General features: G+C 51.5%; 1 protein-coding gene across 5 annotated transcripts in view; it reads left to right on the forward strand.

Annotated features, from left to right (window-relative positions):
• Positions 1 to 18,788, forward strand: part of AACS (acetoacetyl-CoA synthetase) — a 76,819-nt gene that overhangs the window by 49,879 nt on the left and 8,152 nt on the right. For 2 of the 5 annotated variants that reach the window (XM_003817854.4, XM_008971116.5), the window contains exons 10-16: positions 3,187 to 3,311; positions 8,580 to 8,644; positions 8,777 to 8,899; positions 12,033 to 12,146; positions 13,207 to 13,332; positions 17,873 to 17,942; positions 18,664 to 18,722. In XM_003817854.4, coding sequence (XP_003817902.1) covers positions 3,187 to 3,311; positions 8,580 to 8,644; positions 8,777 to 8,899; positions 12,033 to 12,146; positions 13,207 to 13,332; positions 17,873 to 17,942; positions 18,664 to 18,722 — 682 coding nt within the window. The remainder of the gene's footprint in view (positions 1 to 3,186; positions 3,312 to 8,579; positions 8,645 to 8,776; positions 8,900 to 12,032; positions 12,147 to 13,206; positions 13,333 to 17,872; positions 17,943 to 18,663; positions 18,723 to 18,788) is intronic. The other 3 variants (XM_008971115.3, XM_057299564.2, XM_057299565.1) reach the window with 2 other exon arrangements.

The following is an 18,788-nucleotide window of genomic DNA, read 5'->3' on the forward strand; positions in this document are numbered from 1 at the left end:
CCATGTTGAGCAGGCTGGTCTTGAACTCCTGACCTTGTGGTCCGCCTGCCTCAGCCTCCCAAAGTGCTGGGATTACAGGCGTGAGCCACCGCCTCTGGCCTGCTGAGTCTTTATGCCAAGTGGAATGCAGCAGGCACATGCCTGACCTGTGAGGTCAATGCCCAGGGCCCTTCTGTGCCCCTTATGAGAGACTCCCCACAGATGCAGGAGGGAGGACAGCCCCCCCCACCAGTGACCTCACACAGGTGCAGGAGAGTATCAGACCCCCCACCCATGACCTCACATAGGTGCAGGAGACTGTCAGACCCCTGGGACTGCACACAGATGCAGGAGTGGGGACAGACCCCTGGGACTGCACACAGATGGAGGAGGGGGGGACAGACCCCTGGGATTACACAGAGATGCAGAAAGGGTCAGACCCCTGAGACCTCACACATACACCCGTGCAGGGGACAGACCCCTGGGATCTCACACAGGCTCAAGAGTGGTGACCTTGGGTGTGTTTTTGATGTGTGACTGTGGAGAGGCCCCTCCCTGCTCTCTGTGACCAGCTGTGAATTAATAAGGGGCTTGAGACAAATGATTCAGGTTTTTTTTTCTGCAGGGATTTGCTCTACAACCCACCCCTGTCCCCAATCCCTAACGTAGAATACCAGTGCCAGCCCCACCCCCACCATGGACCCTTGTGTGCTGGGTCCTTTCTCAAACATTTCAGGGCGGGAAGCCCGGGCAGCAGCATCAGTGCAGTGTCCTTACGGAGGTGCAGAAAGCTCCCAGCAGCTACGATGATGCAGGATTCGGCTGCCTCCCTGGGACATGGCAACTTAAAATGGGAGGGTCTTGTATTGAGAGGAAAGATACAATGGAAAGAACTCAAAAATTTGGAGCAGTTTTCTCAGAGGCATTTCATTTTTACTGGAAGGATCCTGCCCACTAAGAATCAGGCAGTTAGATTTTTCCTGGAGCAGCTTGACCCCACCTGTGTTCTTTTATTTTTATTTTATTTTATTTTTTTATTTTTTGAGACGGAGGCTCACTCTGTCACCCAGGCTGGAGTGCAGTGGCGCGATCTTGGCTCTCTGCAAGCTCCGCCTCCCAGGTTCACGCCATTCTCCTGCCTCAGCCTCCCGAGTAGCTGGGACTACAGGCGCCGGCCCCCACGCCTGGCTAATTTTTTTTGTATTTTTAGTAGAGATGGGGTTTCACTGTGTTGGCCAGGATGGTCTCGATGTCCTGACCTCATGATCCGCCTGCCTCGGCCTCCCAAAGTGCTGGGATTACAGGCGTGAGCCCCTGCGCCCAGCCTCCCGACCTGCGTTCTAACAGCAGCCTTGGTGGCAGTTGTTTCATGTCCTGCAGCCCTGGGCCCAGCCTATACTGTGACCCACCCTCCCTCCCTTCCTTCCCCTTCCTTTCCCTCCCTTCCCTTCCCTACCTCTCCCTTCCTTTCCCGTTTTCCCTTTGCCTTTTGCCCCCTTTTTCCCTTTGCCTTTCTTGTTTTCTTTTGACAGTCTCACTCTGTTGCTCAGGCTAGAGTGCAGTGGTGATCATGGCTCACTGCAGCCTCCAACTCTTGGGCTCAAGTAATCCTTCCACCTCAGCCTCCAAGTAGCTGAGACCACAGGTGCACTCCACCATGCCTGGCTAATTAAAATAATTTTTTTTCTGGAGTCCAGGCACGGTGGCTCATGCCTGTAATCCCAACACTTTGGGAGGATGAGGTAGGTGGATCACTTGAGGTCAGGAGTTTGGGACCAGCCTGGCCAACATGGAAAAACCCTGTCTCTACTAAAAATACAAAAAAGTTAGCCGGGTGTGGTGGTGGGCACCTGTAATCCCAGCTACTTGGGAGACTGGGGTGAGAGGATCACTTGAACCCAGGAGGCAGAGGTTGCAGTGAGCCGAGATTGTGCCACTGCACTACAGCCTAGGTGACACAGTGAGACTCCGTCTCAAAAAAAAAAAAAAATGTTTCTCCATAGAGACCAGGTCTCACTGTGTTACCCAGGCTGGTCTCAACCTCTTGAGCTCAAGTGATCTTCCCACCTTGCCCTCCAAAATGCTGGGATGACAGGTGTGAGCCACCAGGCCTTGATTCAGCTTTTAGCAGCTTTATTGGACAATAAGGTGGCCAGGAATGCTATGCTGCTCGGGGCTTCCAGGCACTGGTTTCCTCTTTGGGGAACAGTTCCTCAATAAAAGAAATTGAACGAGTACATTAAGACCTGTTCAGAAAGCAGCTCAATGGCTAGGTGTGATGGCTTATGCCTGTAATACCAGCACTTTGTGAGGCTGAGGCAGGAGGATCCCTTGAGGCCAGGAGTTCAAGATTAGCCTGGACAACAAAGTGAGACCTCCTCTACAAAAAATAAAAAAATTAGCTGGGCGTGGTGGCTCACATCTGTGGTCCCAGCTACATGGGAGGCTGAGGCAGGAGGATTACTTGAGGTTAGGAGGTCGAGGCTGCAGTGAGCTCTGATTGTGCCACGGCACTCCAGCCTGCGTGACAGAGTGAGACCTTGTCTCAGGGGAAAAAAAAAAAAAAAGAAGAAAGCACCTCAACTAAATGGAGACCTTTGGCTGTGTCCTTGTGCCCTCTGCCTTTGTGCGTTGGGAGTAGGTGTGGGTGGGCCTTCCAGGGGACGCTGGTTTTGGGTCACTGTAGCCCGCATGATTTGGGGACAGCACTAGGCTGTGGCGGGCGGGAGGCAGGTTCCCGACACCATTCATCATGGATGAACAATGTCTTGGGGATGGTTCCGTGTCAGTCCAGACCTCATTCTGTTTCATGACTGTGCAATGGCAGCTGTCATACTGCTGGGGGTCAGGTGCTGTTCAGAACGCCTCATGTGGGTTCAGTGACTGTGTAGGAGTGTCAGTAGCAAGTGTGCACCTCCTGTGGCCTTGCTTGTGTCGATAACACCTACATTGCTTTGTCTCTGTCACCAGCAAGGGTGCAACAGACGTTCTGTGACGCATCTTCATGCACATGTGTGAATATGTCTGTGTGATCCATTCTTAGATGTGGAGTTGCTGGGCCAGAGTGTCCTGCATTTGAAATGGGCAGTTAGCACCAACCTGTGGCTCCATCTTAGGTGGTTTCCCAGGGACACAGGAAGCTGAGGGGGCAGCGCTAGGGGGAGCTGCCTAGCGCCCGCTGAAGCCGCACCCCTCCTGTCTTTGCAGGTCGGCTGGATGATGTGGAACTGGATGGTGTCCCTTCTGGCCACAGGAGCGGCCATGGTCTTGTACGATGGCTCCCCCCTGGTGCCCACGCCCAATGTGCTCTGGGACCTGGTTGACAGGATAGGGTAGGTACCAAGATGCTGTGCTCAAAGCAAGGGACAGGCAGCACCAGGAAGGCTCCTTGGGATCAGATGCAGAGCCGTGCCTGCCTTCTACCGTGGTCGGGGCGTCTCTGGCATGCTCTGCCTTTGTGGACGCCCCCTCTCCAAGAGGAGGGCATGGGAGGTGCCAGAAGCAGAAGGTGAAACTGTTAGGAAGGGAGGGACACCAAGGGCCAGGGCTCTTCCCTCCAGAGTGAGGGCTGAGAAAAATCCTACGGGTAGTGTGCAATCTCATTTCTTTTAAGAATCTATTTCTATTTTTAAGATTATTTTTTAGTAAAAATTGTATGTATCGTAAGGCACGTGGCATGATATTTTGCTGTGTATACATGTAGTGAAATGAGTACTGCAGTCAGGCAGATTCGCATTTGCATCTCCTCACACAGTTACCTGTTTGTTTTTAGCAAGGAGAGCACCTGAAATGGACTCTCTTAGCAAAGTTCCAGCACTTATTACATAGGACGGCGTTGTCAGCTGCAGTCATCGTACTGTGCATTCATCTTATTTCTCTACTTGTGGCATTTCCCAGCAAAAGGAGGAAAACCGAGGGTCGCCTAGAGTCCTGTTTCACACAGGTTCTGCAGACTCAGGAGTGAGATAGTATTCATCCATTTTCCTACTGCTATGAAGAAATGTCTAACAGTGGGTAATTTATAAAGAAAAAGAGGTTGAATGGACTCAGAGTTTCACATGACTGGGGAGGCCTCACAATCATGATGGAAAGTGAATGAGGAGCAAAGGCACGTCTTATATGGCAACAGGCAAGAGAGCGTGTGCAGGAGAACTGTCCTTTATAAAACCATCAGATCTTGTGAGACTTATTCACTATCGAGAGAACAACTCGGGAAAAACCTGCCTCCATGATTCAATTACCTCCCACTGGGTCCCTCCTACGACACATGGGGATTATAGGAGCTACAGTTAAAGATGAGATTTGGGTGGGGACAGCTAAAACATATCAGAGATGAAGTGAGGTGAAGGCTGAACGCACAGGGGAGGTGTGTGGATAAGTTCATGAGGGGTGGGTGCAGAACCTGTGACTGGGGGGCTGCGTGGTGTTTGGATTTCCTGCCACCTTTCTCCTGAGCCCATTGGCAGGAGGAGAACCCTGTTTGTTCCTAGCCGTCCCTTGGGGCTGGTGGCCACCTGTCTTCTAGGGTCTTCCTCACCTCATCATAACTGCACTGAGTGCTTCCTGGGGCCCCTGGAGGTGGTCACTTACTTCCTGTGGCCCTGGCTGGATGGTAGACAGGAATCCCATGAGCACAGGCAGGAGCCAGTTGGGTACCCTCCTGGTGCCTGAGAATTATGCAAATGGGGATAGGTATAGTGGTCCCTGCTCCCCCCCGACCCCAACTCCTTCTCATCATCATCATTAGAAGGCATCATGAGATCCAGTCTCGTCAGCACTTTGCTGATGAATTAATCACAACTGGCTGGCGTGTTCTGGACAGTGTGGTCTTGGTCACCCTTGGCCTAATGACAGTGTTTCCAGAGATAAGAATATAGAAGTTGCCAGAGCTCCAGGGGCCCAGAAACAACCATGCTCTGTCCTAATTACATCTGAATCTGTTCATGGGGGAAACAGGAGCCACTCATGTTTTTAAATCCTTGGCCATTAAACATTTTAAATATAACTTGGCCTGGGTAATATTTAAATCCTGACATTTGGCTCACAATCTTAGTGAGGAAGGCTATTTCCTAATGAGATTGTTTCCAGCAAAAGGTTAATCAAATCCCTGGGAACTTCAGATGGCTTTAGAATCTTTACCCTTTTACCCTTAAGCCAGGCTCCAGGTGGAGGAACTTTTATTGGTGTGTCGGGGAGGCAGGCACTGGGTCGGGGGTTACTGGAGGAGGGGTGGAGAGGGAAATGTACATCAGTGAGGCCCGGTGCTAATGAGATCCAGGGATGAAGCATCCCAGGGAGACCGTGCTCTGTGTGTGCATGGGTGTGAGTCTGCGTGTGTGCACAAAAGTGTATGTGAAAGTGTGTGCGCGTGCATGGAGCGTGATCTTGTGAAAGGGAGCGTGGGAGTGCGTATATGCATGAGTGTATGTGCACCTACATGTGTGAGTGCAAGTGAGTGCATGGATGTGTGTGCATGTATAGGTGTCGGGTGTGTGTGCGTGTGCATGCAGCTGTGAATGCTGTACATGTGGATGCATGTGTGCCTTGTGTATGTGTGCATGTACCTGTGTACACGCGTACATGTGCGAGTGTTCACAGCATGGTGGCTGGTTCCGTGCCGTAATCACGGGCCCTGGGTTGGCCAGAGCGCTGAGGCTGATTGAGGTGTGGTCGTGCTGTCGCAGGGCTCCCTCTGGATGTGGCCATCGCCCCGCCTGAGAGAGCCTCCTGCGCCGTTTGGCGAGGCAGGTGTGACTCGGCACCCTGGCAGGGGCTGCGGGTGAGGAGCTTTCGGAAGAATGCAGGCTTTAAACCACTACACTGGTCGCCACCAGCAGTGAGAGGGAGCGGGTGCTGGGCGGGGCAGGACACTTCAGCTCAGTTCTGTCCACCTCCTGGAAACTGAATGTTGTGTAACAGTTGAAAGCAGTCATGGCAAACCCTGTTTTGTGGCAAGAGGCATGCGGGGCAGGCACAGTCCTCGTGATGCTGTCTCAGTGCCTCTGATTAAAACCCACATCTGTTAGTAAATGAGGGGTGAGATCTCTGTTGATTACCAGCATGTCAGCTCTCAGCCTTATTGACACATTCGATCAAAGAGCATTTATTTTGTAGGCACAGACAAGATAATTTGAAAAGATGAATTTTCTTCTTCACAGGGGTGTGTTTCTGGGTTCTAGTGAGGGGACTATTCTGGATAGAATTAGGGCCAGTACCCCGGGGACTTTGTCCAGTTTGCTAGTAGTGGGGCAGGTGTGGACGTTGTCTGGGTTGCCCAGTTTTGCCCGTCTCTGAATGGGACCATTGTCTAAGATGGTTCTAGAGGGCAGGGGCCCCGTGGGCGAGCAGGCTTGTCCTTCTAAGGAAGTGCATGGGTTGGGTAGCACTTTGTCGGGATCTGCACCCCGTGTGTGCTGGACTACGTGCTCTGAGCCAAGCTCCCTGCTGGGTCCTGGGGGTCACTTGAATCCTGGAGGCAGATGTTGCAGTGAACTGAGATCACCCCACTGTACTCCAGCCTGAGTGACACAGAGAGACTCCATCTCAAAAAAAAAAAGGCAGTGTAGCGCCTGAGTGAAGAGAGCATTGCCAGGGCGGGGGTAGGGGCAGAAGCTGAGAGACTCAGGTTGCTGGAGCCCACAGGCGCAGTGGCGACCCTGGAGGGGCTGCCTGTGGGCTGATCCACACTTCCCTCCGCACAGGGCTCCAGGCAGTCTCGGGCACCGGGTCCCAACGGTTTAGGGACCTGAGACTGTCTCACGCTTTGGTGCAGCGACCCCTACAGTACTTGCTAGAAATAAGACGTGGCATGAGTGCCCGCAGGTGGGCTCCCGTGCTTCCAAGAGCTGAATGGTGTTGCATTTCCTAACCATCTTACCTGCACCCTGGAGATAGATGGGGGACTTTGCCGTTTCTTCAGACAAGCAGGACTGTGACTCACAGGCCGGAGAGCATCACCTCTGAGTGCTGGCGGAGCCTCACCAAGATCAGGGTTTGCAGAGTCTTGCCTGCACTTGGACGCGCTGTAGACCCACAGAGAGCCTTCGAGTTTTCTGGGGGTGGGCAGTGGGGGGATTGCACAAAACCCGTGTGTTGTTTGGGCGTGGCTGTTGATTGGAGAGCTTTGTACCTGTAGCTGGAGGTGGTCACTGCTGCTCAGGGCCGGGTGATCACCATTAGAGTCATGAGGTCTCCATCCTCTGTTAGTGATACTTGCAAAGGAAGTGACACCTTAGTCCTTGGCTATGATGTTGAAGTAGTTAATCAAACTCTGAGTTTATGAAAGAAGCATGGGGGATGGTGGGAGGAGCTAGTCTCCCTCCCCCAAAACTCCAGCCATCTCTAGGGTACAGTGGTGGCTTTGTTGGTGGCAGGGTGGGTCTGGGGAAGTAAGAGAACGAAGGTGTGGGAGGTGGAAGGACCATGGTAACCCGCCTCCTTGCGTGGAGGGAGACCTACCCTGCCATTGCCTTAGCCACGCCCAGCCCAGCCAGCCCTGAATTCCGGGATGTTCTGTGCCATGTTGCCTCGTGGCTTCAGACAGCGAATGCTATGACGGTCTTCCGTGGGATGAGTCTCTCCACCGAATGTGCAGGACTGAGGTTCTACTGCCCAGAGTGACCCAGAAGAGTCTGAATCTCACAGCCTCCTCTAGGCCCCGAAGAGAACAATGTTCTTTAGTTGGGCCGACTGAGTTTACATGTGAAGGGCCGCCTGGCTGGAGGAAAAGCTGAGGAAGGAAATAGCATATTAGACAGGGCTGCCCTTGAAAGCACAGTGAGGTATATTCAGCAGCGTGTGTTGTTCTGTGAGCACAAATGCATAGAACGCTGGATTCTGAACGTTCAAGAAGAGCTGGACTTTTCTAAGTTTCATAAAAATGTGATCTTGTTTAAGAAAAGGGGATGGGTGGAGAGTTTCAAGTATGGCACATGTTTTCACAAATAAAGAATTCTCCCAGCACTTTGGGAGGCCAAAGCAGGAGGAGCACTTGAGCCCAGGAGTTCAAGACCAGCCTGGCAACATAGCAAGACCCTGTCTCTCAGCTGGGCATGGTGGCATACACCAGTAGCTCTAGCTACTTGGGAGGCTGAGGTGGGAAAATCACTTGGGCCCAGGAGTTGGAGACTGCAGTGAGCTGTGATTGCACGACTGCATTCCAGCTTGGGGCAACAGAAGGAGACCCTGTCTAAAAAAAAAATAATAATAATTCTGTAGCCTTCTCTTCATTGGTGAATGAATGTGTGAGGATAGAATTTGAGGGGACTTGATTTTTATGGCCTCCTTTGGTCCCCCAAGATACAATACTCTGCAGTTGGGAAGATAATGGGTTCGGGTGAGCGACTGTTTTATGTGACGCCTCGTGGTAAAGGGAGCTGGCCCTGCGTGCTGAAATCAGTGTAAAGAGCAGTCAGGTGCACCGGTGAGGAAGTCAGGTGCCGTGACTCAGACTCGAGTAAACACGAAGTATGAGTTCAACCCAGAAAACTGCTCTCTCTTGGGTTTTGCAAACTTGTCAGAAATAAATCACTAACTTTAGAAAGCTTTGGTGCAAGAGCCTTGAAGAGTTTCTGGTGTTTTCTTTCCCGCCTGCACCCTAGCATCACTGTCCTGGTAACTGGGGCCAAGTGGCTGTCAGTGCTGGAAGAGAAGGCCATGAAGCCGGGTGAGTGTGCCTCTTCAGTACTCATTCCCTGTACTGCCAATCAAGGAAATTAAATCCATCCTATTACCTGCTTGTGAGTGAGGCTTCAGGCACTGGGTTTAGTTTTAATCTTTTGGTGACTCTGCACCCCAGTGGAAACCCACAGTCTCCAGATGCTCCACACGATCCTGTCCACTGGCTCCCCACTGAAAGCCCAGAGCTACGAGTATGTCTACAGGTGCATCAAGAGCAGCATCCTCCTGGGCTCCATCTCAGGTATGGCCCCGGTGGGGACAGTCCTTCCAGCCATCCCCGCCGGCCCCATAAGTATGCACACCTCTGCCCAGTGCTTGGATTCATCCCAAGGACACGGTCCGCTGGGCAGCCAATACGCACAGTCCCTTCTCATGATCTGAGGCAGTGATGTTCCACAAAGTCACTGCGAACACGGAACCCATACGGAACCCTTGCTCCTGGGGGAAATAGATTTATGTACACACACACACCTCTCACATCGATTATAGTCTTAAAATCCAAAACAATACATCTTGGTAGATTCTACATTTTTTATCTTGCAAGAGAGAAAATGCAGTTCAGAAGCATTCAGTGACTTGCCCAAGGCTGTCCCACCGTCAGGTGCTAGAGCTGGGATGCCACGCCCGGGAAGACAGCACCCTGCCCCACCCTGCCCTGGGCTCCTGTGTGTGAGAGCAAGGCAGGGAGGCTGTGTCGCCTTGTGTGACCTCAGTGGGAATGTGCCTGGGTGACTTAGGGTTTTGACTGCTCTGCAGTGTCTGAGAGTGACCACAAAAGCTCCAGAGTATAGATCTGGAGGTGTAACATACCTTTTAGTGAGTAGGCAAATTCCCCAAAATAGAATCTGCAAATAGTGAGAATCCACTGTATGGAAGGACAAATATTGCCACATTGTTTATATAAGTAAAAAATAGACACTACCTATATGCCCAGCAGAAGGAAATTGATTGAATAATTTAGGGTACAGTCTTAATTTATGCAGCCATTAGAAGTGCATGAAATACACTGATGGACATTGAAACATGGCCATCATGAGTGAAAAAATCAGATTGCAGAATTACAAGGTGCGGTCATTTTTGCAGGTGGAAAACAGGTATATATGGATGTGTACATGCACACTCATGTATGTATATATATGGGTGTATTATATGTGGATTCCAAGTGAATTTTTTTTTTTTTTTTTTTTGAGGTAGAGTCTTGCTCTGTCACCCAGGCTGGAGTGCAGTGGGTGCGATCTCAGCTCACTGCAACCTCTAACTTCTGGGTTCAAGCAGTTCTTGTGCCTCAGCCTCCCAAGTGGCTAAGATCACAGGCATGTGCCACCACGCCCAGCTAATTTTTCTATATTTTTAGTAGAGATGAGATTTCACCGTGTTGGTCAGGCTGGTCTCGAGCTCCTGACCTCAGGTGATCCACCCACCTTGGCCTCCCGAAATGCTGGGATTACAGGTGTGAGCCACTGTGTCTGGCCCCCAAGTGCATTTTTTCTCATAACTTTTTTCTTAACATAAAGTTGTGCTTTAGAAAATGGTTCATGCACGTGGTAAAAAGTTCAGAGTCCACAAAGGTGTCCTCATGGCTGCGGTCCCCCTTCCCCAAGGAAGCCGACGTCGTTCCCTTCAGAGATGTTCTGTGCATAGGTGAGCGTGTGTGCTTGAGTGTGTGTGAGTGTGTGTAAATGGGGCGAGAGCACCCCATTTTTACACAGATGTAGTTTAGGGTACACACCTCAATTCCCCTTCACGTGACTTAAGAGTTGATTCCATTGCTGCCCATAGAAATCTTTGGGTCAGTTTTTTTTTTTTTTTTAAAGACAGGGTTTTGCTCTGTTGCCCAGCCTGGAGTGCACAGTGACACGATCATGGCTTACTGCAGCCTCCACCTCCCGGGCTCAAGTGATCCTCCCACCTCAGCCTCCTGAGTAGCTAGGAGCACAGGTGCACGCCACCACGCTCAGTTATGTGTTTTTATTTTTTGTAGAGACGGGGTTCCACCATGTTGCCCAGACTGTTCTTGAACTCCTAACCTCAAGTGATTCTCCCACCTTGGCCTCCCAAAATGATGGGATTACAGGCGTGAGCCACCGTGCCTGGCCTGGGTCACTTTTATTTTATTTTTACATATTTGTAGTTCTGATTTTTCTCCTTGTGATTTAAAAACATACTCTCAAAGCACCTCTTTAAGAGGTGCCATTTATACAAAATTAGCTGGGCATGGTGGCACATGCCTGTAATCCCAGCTACTAGGGAGGCTGAGGCAGGAGAATCGCTTGAACCTGGGAGGTGGAAGTTGCAGTGAGCCGAGATCGTGCCATTGCACTCCAGCCTGGGCAACAAGAGTGAAACTCCGTCTAAAAAAAAAAAGGTGCCATTTGCCCGAAGCCTGAGGCCGACCCCTCAGCCTTCCTCCCCACCGTTGGTTCCTCGGCCTGAGGTGGGGGGTCTGAGCCATTCCCACCAGCAGAGTGAGCAGCAGGAAGGAGGTCAGGAGCCCTGCTCAACCTTGATGGTGGCAGAAACGAACGTGACTCACTCATTTTCGTGGGACACATCAGTCAGTGACATGAAATGGCAGAGAAGACATCACATTTTATTCTCTGCCTGAAGGAAGAAATAAAATCACACTCCACGATCTTGCAGCTGGGAACTTTTTGTTTTGTTTGTTTGTTTGTTTTGACAGAATCTTGCTCTGTCGCCCAGGCTGGAGTGCAGTGGCACAATCTTGGCTCACTGCAACCTCCGCCTCCCGGGTTCAAGCGATTCTTGTGCCTCAGCCTCCTGAGTAGCTGGGATTACAGGCACATGCCAGCACGCCTGGCTAATTTTTTTGTATTTTTAGTAGAGATGGGGTCTCACCATGTCACCTAGGCTTGTCTCGAACTCCTGAGCTCAGGCAATCTGCCCACCTTGGCCTCCCAAAGTGCTAGGATTATAGACGTCAGCCACCTCGCCCAGCCACATTTCTGTTTTTCCAACCATTAAGTCCACATAAACCATGGCACTCGAGCCTTCCCATGTGATGGGTCCGTCTAGGCAGTGCCTGCCAGGTATGTATCACAGGCAAAGCTTCCATTTTCTGCGATCCTGAGTCTTGAATTTCAGCATGACCACAGGAGGTCATTTACTTAGTGGATCCTCTGGCAGGAAGGCTCGGCTAAAACGTCAATCACCAGATGTGGGGGGTTCATTCTAATTTCCATATCACCTCTCCCACTGCTCCCTGAAGAGAAGCCCCACCTGTCTGGGATGTTGCAGTGTTTGTCTGGGAGAGTAGATATTTGTCCTCTTGGCACCTTCTCCTTTGTTGCTCACTAATTTAACACAATTTGTCTTGGGCTTCTGAATTTTGAGTCTCCCTTTGCCATTGCTTGCAGGAGGCACCGACATCATCTCCTGCTTCATGGGCCACAATTTTTCTCTTCCTGTGTATAAAGGGGAGATTCAGGCCCGGAACCTGGGCATGGCCGTGGAAGCGTGGAACGAGGAAGGTGATGGCTCCACCAACTGTTTCTTTCTGTGATTAGGCGTGAGTTGGGAGCGTGGGAGCGTTCGGATGTGTAACTTTGCTTGGACATAGTTCTCCAAAACAGCGCTCGGAGGGGAGGCCCCTGTCACTTGCAGTGTGATGTCCTTTCCCTCCAGCTTGGTTTAACACCCGCCGGGCTTCTGGTCCCTAGCCTCTGAGAGGTCAGGGTCGAGCTGGAGGACAGGTGGAGAGATGTGTGCTCGGGAACAGTGGGCAGGTGGGTGGTCGTTGCCCTGCATCTGAACCCTGGTGCTGGATACACAGGCAGCAGCCAGCTCTGAGCTTCTGAGAACCTGGTCATTGAAGGGATAGTCTCCCGCTATGCTGGGCCTGGCAGCTAGAAATCCAGCTGTGCTAGGAGGGGTGAGCAGGGCTCAGTGCACCTGCTCTGCAGAGCAATGTGGGAGGAGTCAGTGAAGCTGAAGATGCATACGTGCCCTGTGATCTGGGAATGCCACTCCCAGAAGACTTACTTGTGATCCATGCAAGAATGTTTGTAGCGCCCCGTGATTTGTAATGGAAAACAAAATTGGGAACAATAGAAATGTCCATCTTTGAGAGGAAGAAACTCTGTGATCACATGTGGAGAATGACCAAGTGGTGAATACGAATGAACCAGAGCGAGACCTAGTAGCCCGAACGAGCCCAGATGTCATGCTGAGTGAGCACAGGAAGATGCGGGACACATAGAAGGACAGCGTGTATGTGTTCAAAGGCATGCAGAGTGACGACATATGCTATTTAAGGATGCGTGTGGATGGAGCAGAAATGTTAACACACATGGGAATAACAAATCACTACGTCCGAGACAGCGATTTTGGGGAGCACACAGGGAGAGGACTTCATCTTGGAGGAGCGCATTATTAGGCTGCCGTGACAGGTGTGTGGGCGTGGACCATCTCTGTACCTTTGCATATGTCTGGAATATCGCATAATAAGTAATAGCTTAAGAAAGAGAGAGAGACAGCCAGGGTGTGTGGCTGTGGTGTGTGTTGGGCTTATTTTTAATTCTCCCATACCAGGAAAGGCGGTCTGGGGAGAGAGCGGCGAGCTGGTGTGTACTAAGCCGATCCCTTGCCAGCCCACACACTTCTGGAACGATGAGAACGGCAACAAGTACAGGAAGGCGTATTTCTCCAAATTCCCAGGTCGGTTGGAGAGATGCAGACAGAGCTGGCCAGCCTCTGCCTTGGCTGGGCCTTCTGTGTCTAATTCTGTACCATCGTGCCCCTCCCCTCTTCCTTCCCCCACCAGGGCTTGGAGAAGCTGCTTATAGTTCATTCCGCCAGTGGGGGGATAATGAATTTTTGATCAATATCTTGTTGTCTTCAGCTTGAAGCTATCGTGTGCAACTGCAATCTGGTTTAGTTGAATCTCAGCCACCTCTGCCCAGAGCCTCTTGGCCCCAGCCCCTGCTGCTGGGAGCTGGCACGAGCCTCTGGTTTGCATGTGGGAGGGTGGAGGGTGCAGGGCTGAAACAGGGTGATGCCTGCCTGTTCACGAGGAGTGGCATGTGGAAGTGGCGTCTGGCTCGGGTCTCTTCCTTCGTGTCTCTCACCATCATCCAGTCCTCATGGAGATGCTGGAGGAAGAGCGCTTTTGCGGTGGAAGCATTTACAACCCGACACGTCACTCTCACATAGACTGACACCCTTGGGTGTCGTCTTTTGAGTGGTGCCTTGCCCCAAAGCAGGGAAGTCTTTTATTTAAAGCTCTGATCCCTGCCTCCCTCTAATCTTATTTCATAAGCAGTCTTGAGTTATTGCTGCTATATAATTCATCGTTTAGCAAGCCTTCTGTTCCAGAGTTATTTATACTCAGTACTTGCTTTCTGCAGTCTCTCAAAAGGTAATCTGGTTTAGCACAGACCACGTATGGAGAATCAGAAAGCGGTAAGTGGTAGGATTTGCCAGGTATCCTTCCTGCCTTGCGTGTTTGCGTTTCACCGTTAAAGCCATTGTGCCTGGAATAGTGCCTTCCTGCAGCAGCGTGGGGCATCCCCCCAGGGGTGGCTCAGCCTCCACTGCATACCTGCTGCACCTATGCCCCACCTTGGCTCCTGCCGTGAGCAGCTGTGCAGACAGACGAATGCAGAAAAGCAAGAGTGGATGTACAGAAACACTCATCAGATGACCCTGAAGAGGAGGGTAGGGCCTCCTGCCTTGGGAGGAGAGGCCAAAAGGATTAGAATCTCAGCTTGAGGATCCATCCAAGAAATGATGGCCCTTCATCTTCTGTAACATTGCTCTTTGAAAACTCTCTTTTCTGTCACTTTATTTGTCACATGTGCAAGGGTTCATGTGATAGATGTCTCTCAGGATTAATTTCAGAATAATCTTTTTTTGAAACTGATATTCCTTCTTGGAGAAGACAAGTACTTTGTGATGTGTTATATTTCCATTTTTGCCTTGGCTGCCAGGAAACTCAGAGCTGAAATAATTGCTTTGTTTTTGTAGTCCCCTTACCTTTAGGGTAAGATTTTGCTTCTCTTTGAATAATCCTATCATGAAGTCAGTTTTAAAGGTAGCTTCCTCCAATACTTCCTGAGTGTAGGTGAGAGATATGAATAAATATGGAAAGACAAAGGCAGATCAGATAATGAGATCTGAAGCTGTTTATCATGGACAGGGTGAACATAGGCTGCACTTAGACCCTTCCTCAAGCACCAGCGCTGAGAGATTCTTGGGCTGTATAGGAAATGGCGTGATGGCAAAACCAAGCAACAAGAGCAAGCCTTCCTTCACAACTCGGAGTGGGTTTTTGGACGTCGTTACCTTAAAAAATGATGCCAGGTGAAAATGTAAACAGGCCATGTGCTGGTATGGAAAGATACCCAGGATGTTAGTAAGTGAAAATGAGAGTTTAAGAACAGAGGACATAGCATCCCTTTGGTGTAAATTTTAATTTTTTTATTTTAGAGACAAGGTCTCCGTCTGGCCCCAGGCTGGAGTGCAGTGGTGTGATCTCCACCCACTGCAGCCTTGATCTCCAGGGCTCAAAGGATCCTCCCGCCTCAGCCTCCTAAGTAGCTGGGACTACAGGTGTGTGCTACCATGCCTGGTTAATTTTTGTATTTTTTGTAGAGATGAGGTCTCTCTATGTTGACCAGGCTGGTCTCGAACTCTTGAGCTCAAGCAATCCTTCTGCCTCAGCCTCCTCAAGTGCCAGGATTACTAGCATGAGCCACCACACCCGGCCTTGTGTAAATTTTAAAAAGGAAGTACATATGTGTGATTGTGTGAATAAATGAATAATGAGTATGAATAAGGGGTTATATGAGTGGTGAGATTATGAGCCCATTTTGGTTTTCTTTATGGCTTTTTATTTTTATTTTTTGACACGGTATCTCGCTCTGTTGCCCAGGCTGGGGTGCAGTGGCATGATCTCAGCTTCTCCTGCCTCAGCCTCCTGAGTAGCTGGGATTACAGGCGCGCACCACCACGCCCAGCTAATTTTTGTATTTTTAGCGGAGACGGTGTTTCACCATGTTAGCCAGGCTGGTCTCAAACTCCTGATCTTGTGATCCACCCACCTCGGCCTCCCAAAGTGCTGGGATTACAGGCGTGAGCCACCAGGCCTGACCACTTTTTATTATTTTTAAAAACTTAAAATTTTAAAAGAAAGTAAAAGCAGACTTAAGATTTAGGTAATTGCAGATGCCACATTCCAAACAGGCCTGGTCTGCTATCGGCAGTCACCTGTTCCCACCGTATTTCCACTTTCGCCTCAGCCCCCAGGAGACTCGAAGCTTAAGTCAGTGCCTTGAAGAATGAGAATGATCTAAATCTGTTCAGTCTGCTGTAGAAAGGAAGACATCGTTTCTGCGGCTTCGTTTTGCCATCAGGCCACTTCCTCTGTGGTGCCCTGGAGCCAGCCACTAGTGGATTGCTCCTCTCAGCCTGGCTTTGCAAGGGATCAAAGTGTGTCAGGGGGAAGTTTTCACAAAAAACATTTCTTCAGAGTGGATTTACATCCTCCTTTTTCTCTGCATTTCCGGGGTCTCAGTAATTAGGGCACAGTACTACAGATGGCCCAGAAAACCCAGAAATTTCTCGTCCGATTAAAGGGAGATCTGACTCCAGGCAAACAAGACTGTATGTTGTTGCTGGCACCGAAGTTCCAGAATGAGGCAGGATTCCCAGGTGAGCGGCACAGGCTTGCAGCTCTCATCTTCCAGGGCTGCCATTCATAGACTCAGTTTGCTGAGTAGCCATACAGGCGTGCTCCTGCAGAAGCCAGGCACATCCATTGCAAGCCTAGGAGTGGATTTTTTTTTTCCTTATTTGTGTATGTGAATCTTTTAAAAGTCCAATGAGAAAAGAATTGGTTTCATTCTCTAGCTTGGGGAGGCGGGAGGAAAGACCTGAAGACCTGCAGTTCTCTTTTTTTGCATCGGAATAAGTAGCTTTGGGCTCATTTCATTCTCTTCAGCTGCCTCCCAGGGACCATGCACTCCTGTACACAGTCCCCTTGGCCTTCGTCCCCATAGAAGGCTTGGTGGTGGCTTGTGGCAGTGTCTGCTTCATGATGTCACATAAACGCGTGAGTAGACTAGGTAGCTGTTGAGTCATAAGCTGTTTGGGTTAGCTCTTGCCACAGAGTGGAGAAGTGCTGGAGAAGTGTCTCGAGATTTGGGAGGGAGGAGATGCCTTCTGAGGCTGCCGCCCGTCAGTGAAGACACAGAAGCTGGCTTCTTTACTGTTTTCCCTTCCCGGATCGCAGGAAATCTTCGGGGCGTTATTGCAGGAGGCCAGCCTGCTGCTGAGGCAGATGACTTCTGGCATTACAAAGCAGCAGAGATGCGCTTTTGATTACGGCCAGCCAGTTCCCCTCAGTGTGGCTGATCAAGGGCTGGGGGTGGTGTCAGCAGGAGGAGGCCCCCAGCTGGTTAACTGCTCCCTTGGTGACTCTCTCGGTTGTGTGGCTTCTCTTCACTGTTTGGCGCCTGGGTGGAGGATGTGGCCAAGGAACCTCTCTCCTTAGAGGCGGCATCCAAACCTGGGATTTGACCCCTTTGGTCCATCAGCTTCATGGTGCCACCCCAGCGTGCAGGCCTTCTCTGAACAGCTGCACATGAGGCCACTCACGTGGCCTGCTGACACTGTTGCTGTCATCCCTGGCTCTTTCCTCTTCCCCGTCTCCTCATCCCCTGGGTTTTAGCTGCTAATCGGCTCTCTGTCCATGTGGCTAATGTTTTGGTTCAAGCCTACATGACTCGGACTGGTGCAGTAGCCTCCTTCCTGGTCACGAGCACGTGTATTCCATTCCAAGATCTGGCCCCAACCTCTGCACACCCTGTGCCCTCCACTGCCCCTGGCCACTCTTGCTTCCCAAGACATGGCTTATTCTTTCCTGTGCTACACTCAGGGTTGTCTCCAGACACTCCTGTTGACCCCCAGTGGCCTGGCCGAGCTTGGTCCTGCCCTCTGTGAATTCCCGGGTCCTTGCTGGTGCCTGAGGAGCTGCGTTCCTCCTCGCCGGCGGTGTCAGAGCTGCCCGGGCAGCAGCCCTGCTAGAGGGCATGTTCCTTGGGGCAGGAACTGTCTGGCTCCCTCTGGCCCCCAGCCCCATGCCAGACCTGCCTCTGCGCCCCAGTGATGTCCGCGGACCTACACCCAGCGTCTGTCCAGGCAGCCTGTCGTGGCCCCTTCTCCTCGGGATGACCGGGCACCTCTGCTGTCTTTGCAGGTATCTGGGCTCATGGCGACTACTGCAGAATCAACCCCAAGACTGGGGGCATCATCATGCTTGGCCGGAGGTAAGGGCTGCAGAGTCAGCTTCTCTTTCCTGGAGCCCCACCTTCCAGAGGCATGGGGGTGGGAGAGGAGGTGCTTTCTATAAAAGTCAGTGACCCCCTTCCTGGGCACCCCACTCCACTCCAGCACCAGGGTGTCCACACCACCCACACCTCTGCTGGTGTCTGGAACCCCCCAGCCCCCACCGGCTGGTGCGCCATGTTTCCCCACCCCTGTGCCCGTGCACACACCATCCCTGGGCCTGAAGACCCCCTCTGAGGAAGCATTGTCTGCTCAGTCTGCAACGTGGCTGACTGTCCCTCATCTTGGACCCTTCCTGTGTCATTCCTGGGGTGGGGCATCCCTGTGCCAGCTTCCTTCCCGAGGGCTGGGTCTGGGCGTGATCCAAGTCTCCCTGCCCTGTGATGGGGTTCTCGGGTAGGGAGTGTCAGGATGGGGGTTCCACAGCAAAGGCACAGCAGTGTCCACACCTGCAATGGGGGACACGTGTGCAGGTGGGAAGGCAGTGAGGTGACAGATGTTCCTGCCTCCCTCGATGGAGAGCTTTAACCTGAGAGGGAGAAAGAACCGGGTGGTAGGGCAAGGAGCTGGGGAGCGGAGTGTCCGTGACTAGTCCTGGGGGATGCCATGGGGAAGTGGGGGGTGACTGCCCTCCCGTGGGACCCCTGGGACCTGCCTCACTCCAGAGCTGCGGTGTGGCCCTGACCTCTTCTCTCTTTCCAGTGACGGCACCCTCAACCCCAACGGGGTGCGGTTCGGCAGCTCGGAAATCTATAACATTGGTACGTGCTTCCTCTCCCTGAGCGTTCTCCAGTCTCCAGGAAGGAGGAGGGTCCTGGCGGGAGCCC

The sequence above is a fragment of the Pan paniscus genome, chromosome 10 (assembly GCF_029289425.2).
Source record: "Pan paniscus chromosome 10, NHGRI_mPanPan1-v2.0_pri, whole genome shotgun sequence".
Classification (NCBI taxonomy): domain Eukaryota; kingdom Metazoa; phylum Chordata; class Mammalia; order Primates; family Hominidae; genus Pan; species Pan paniscus.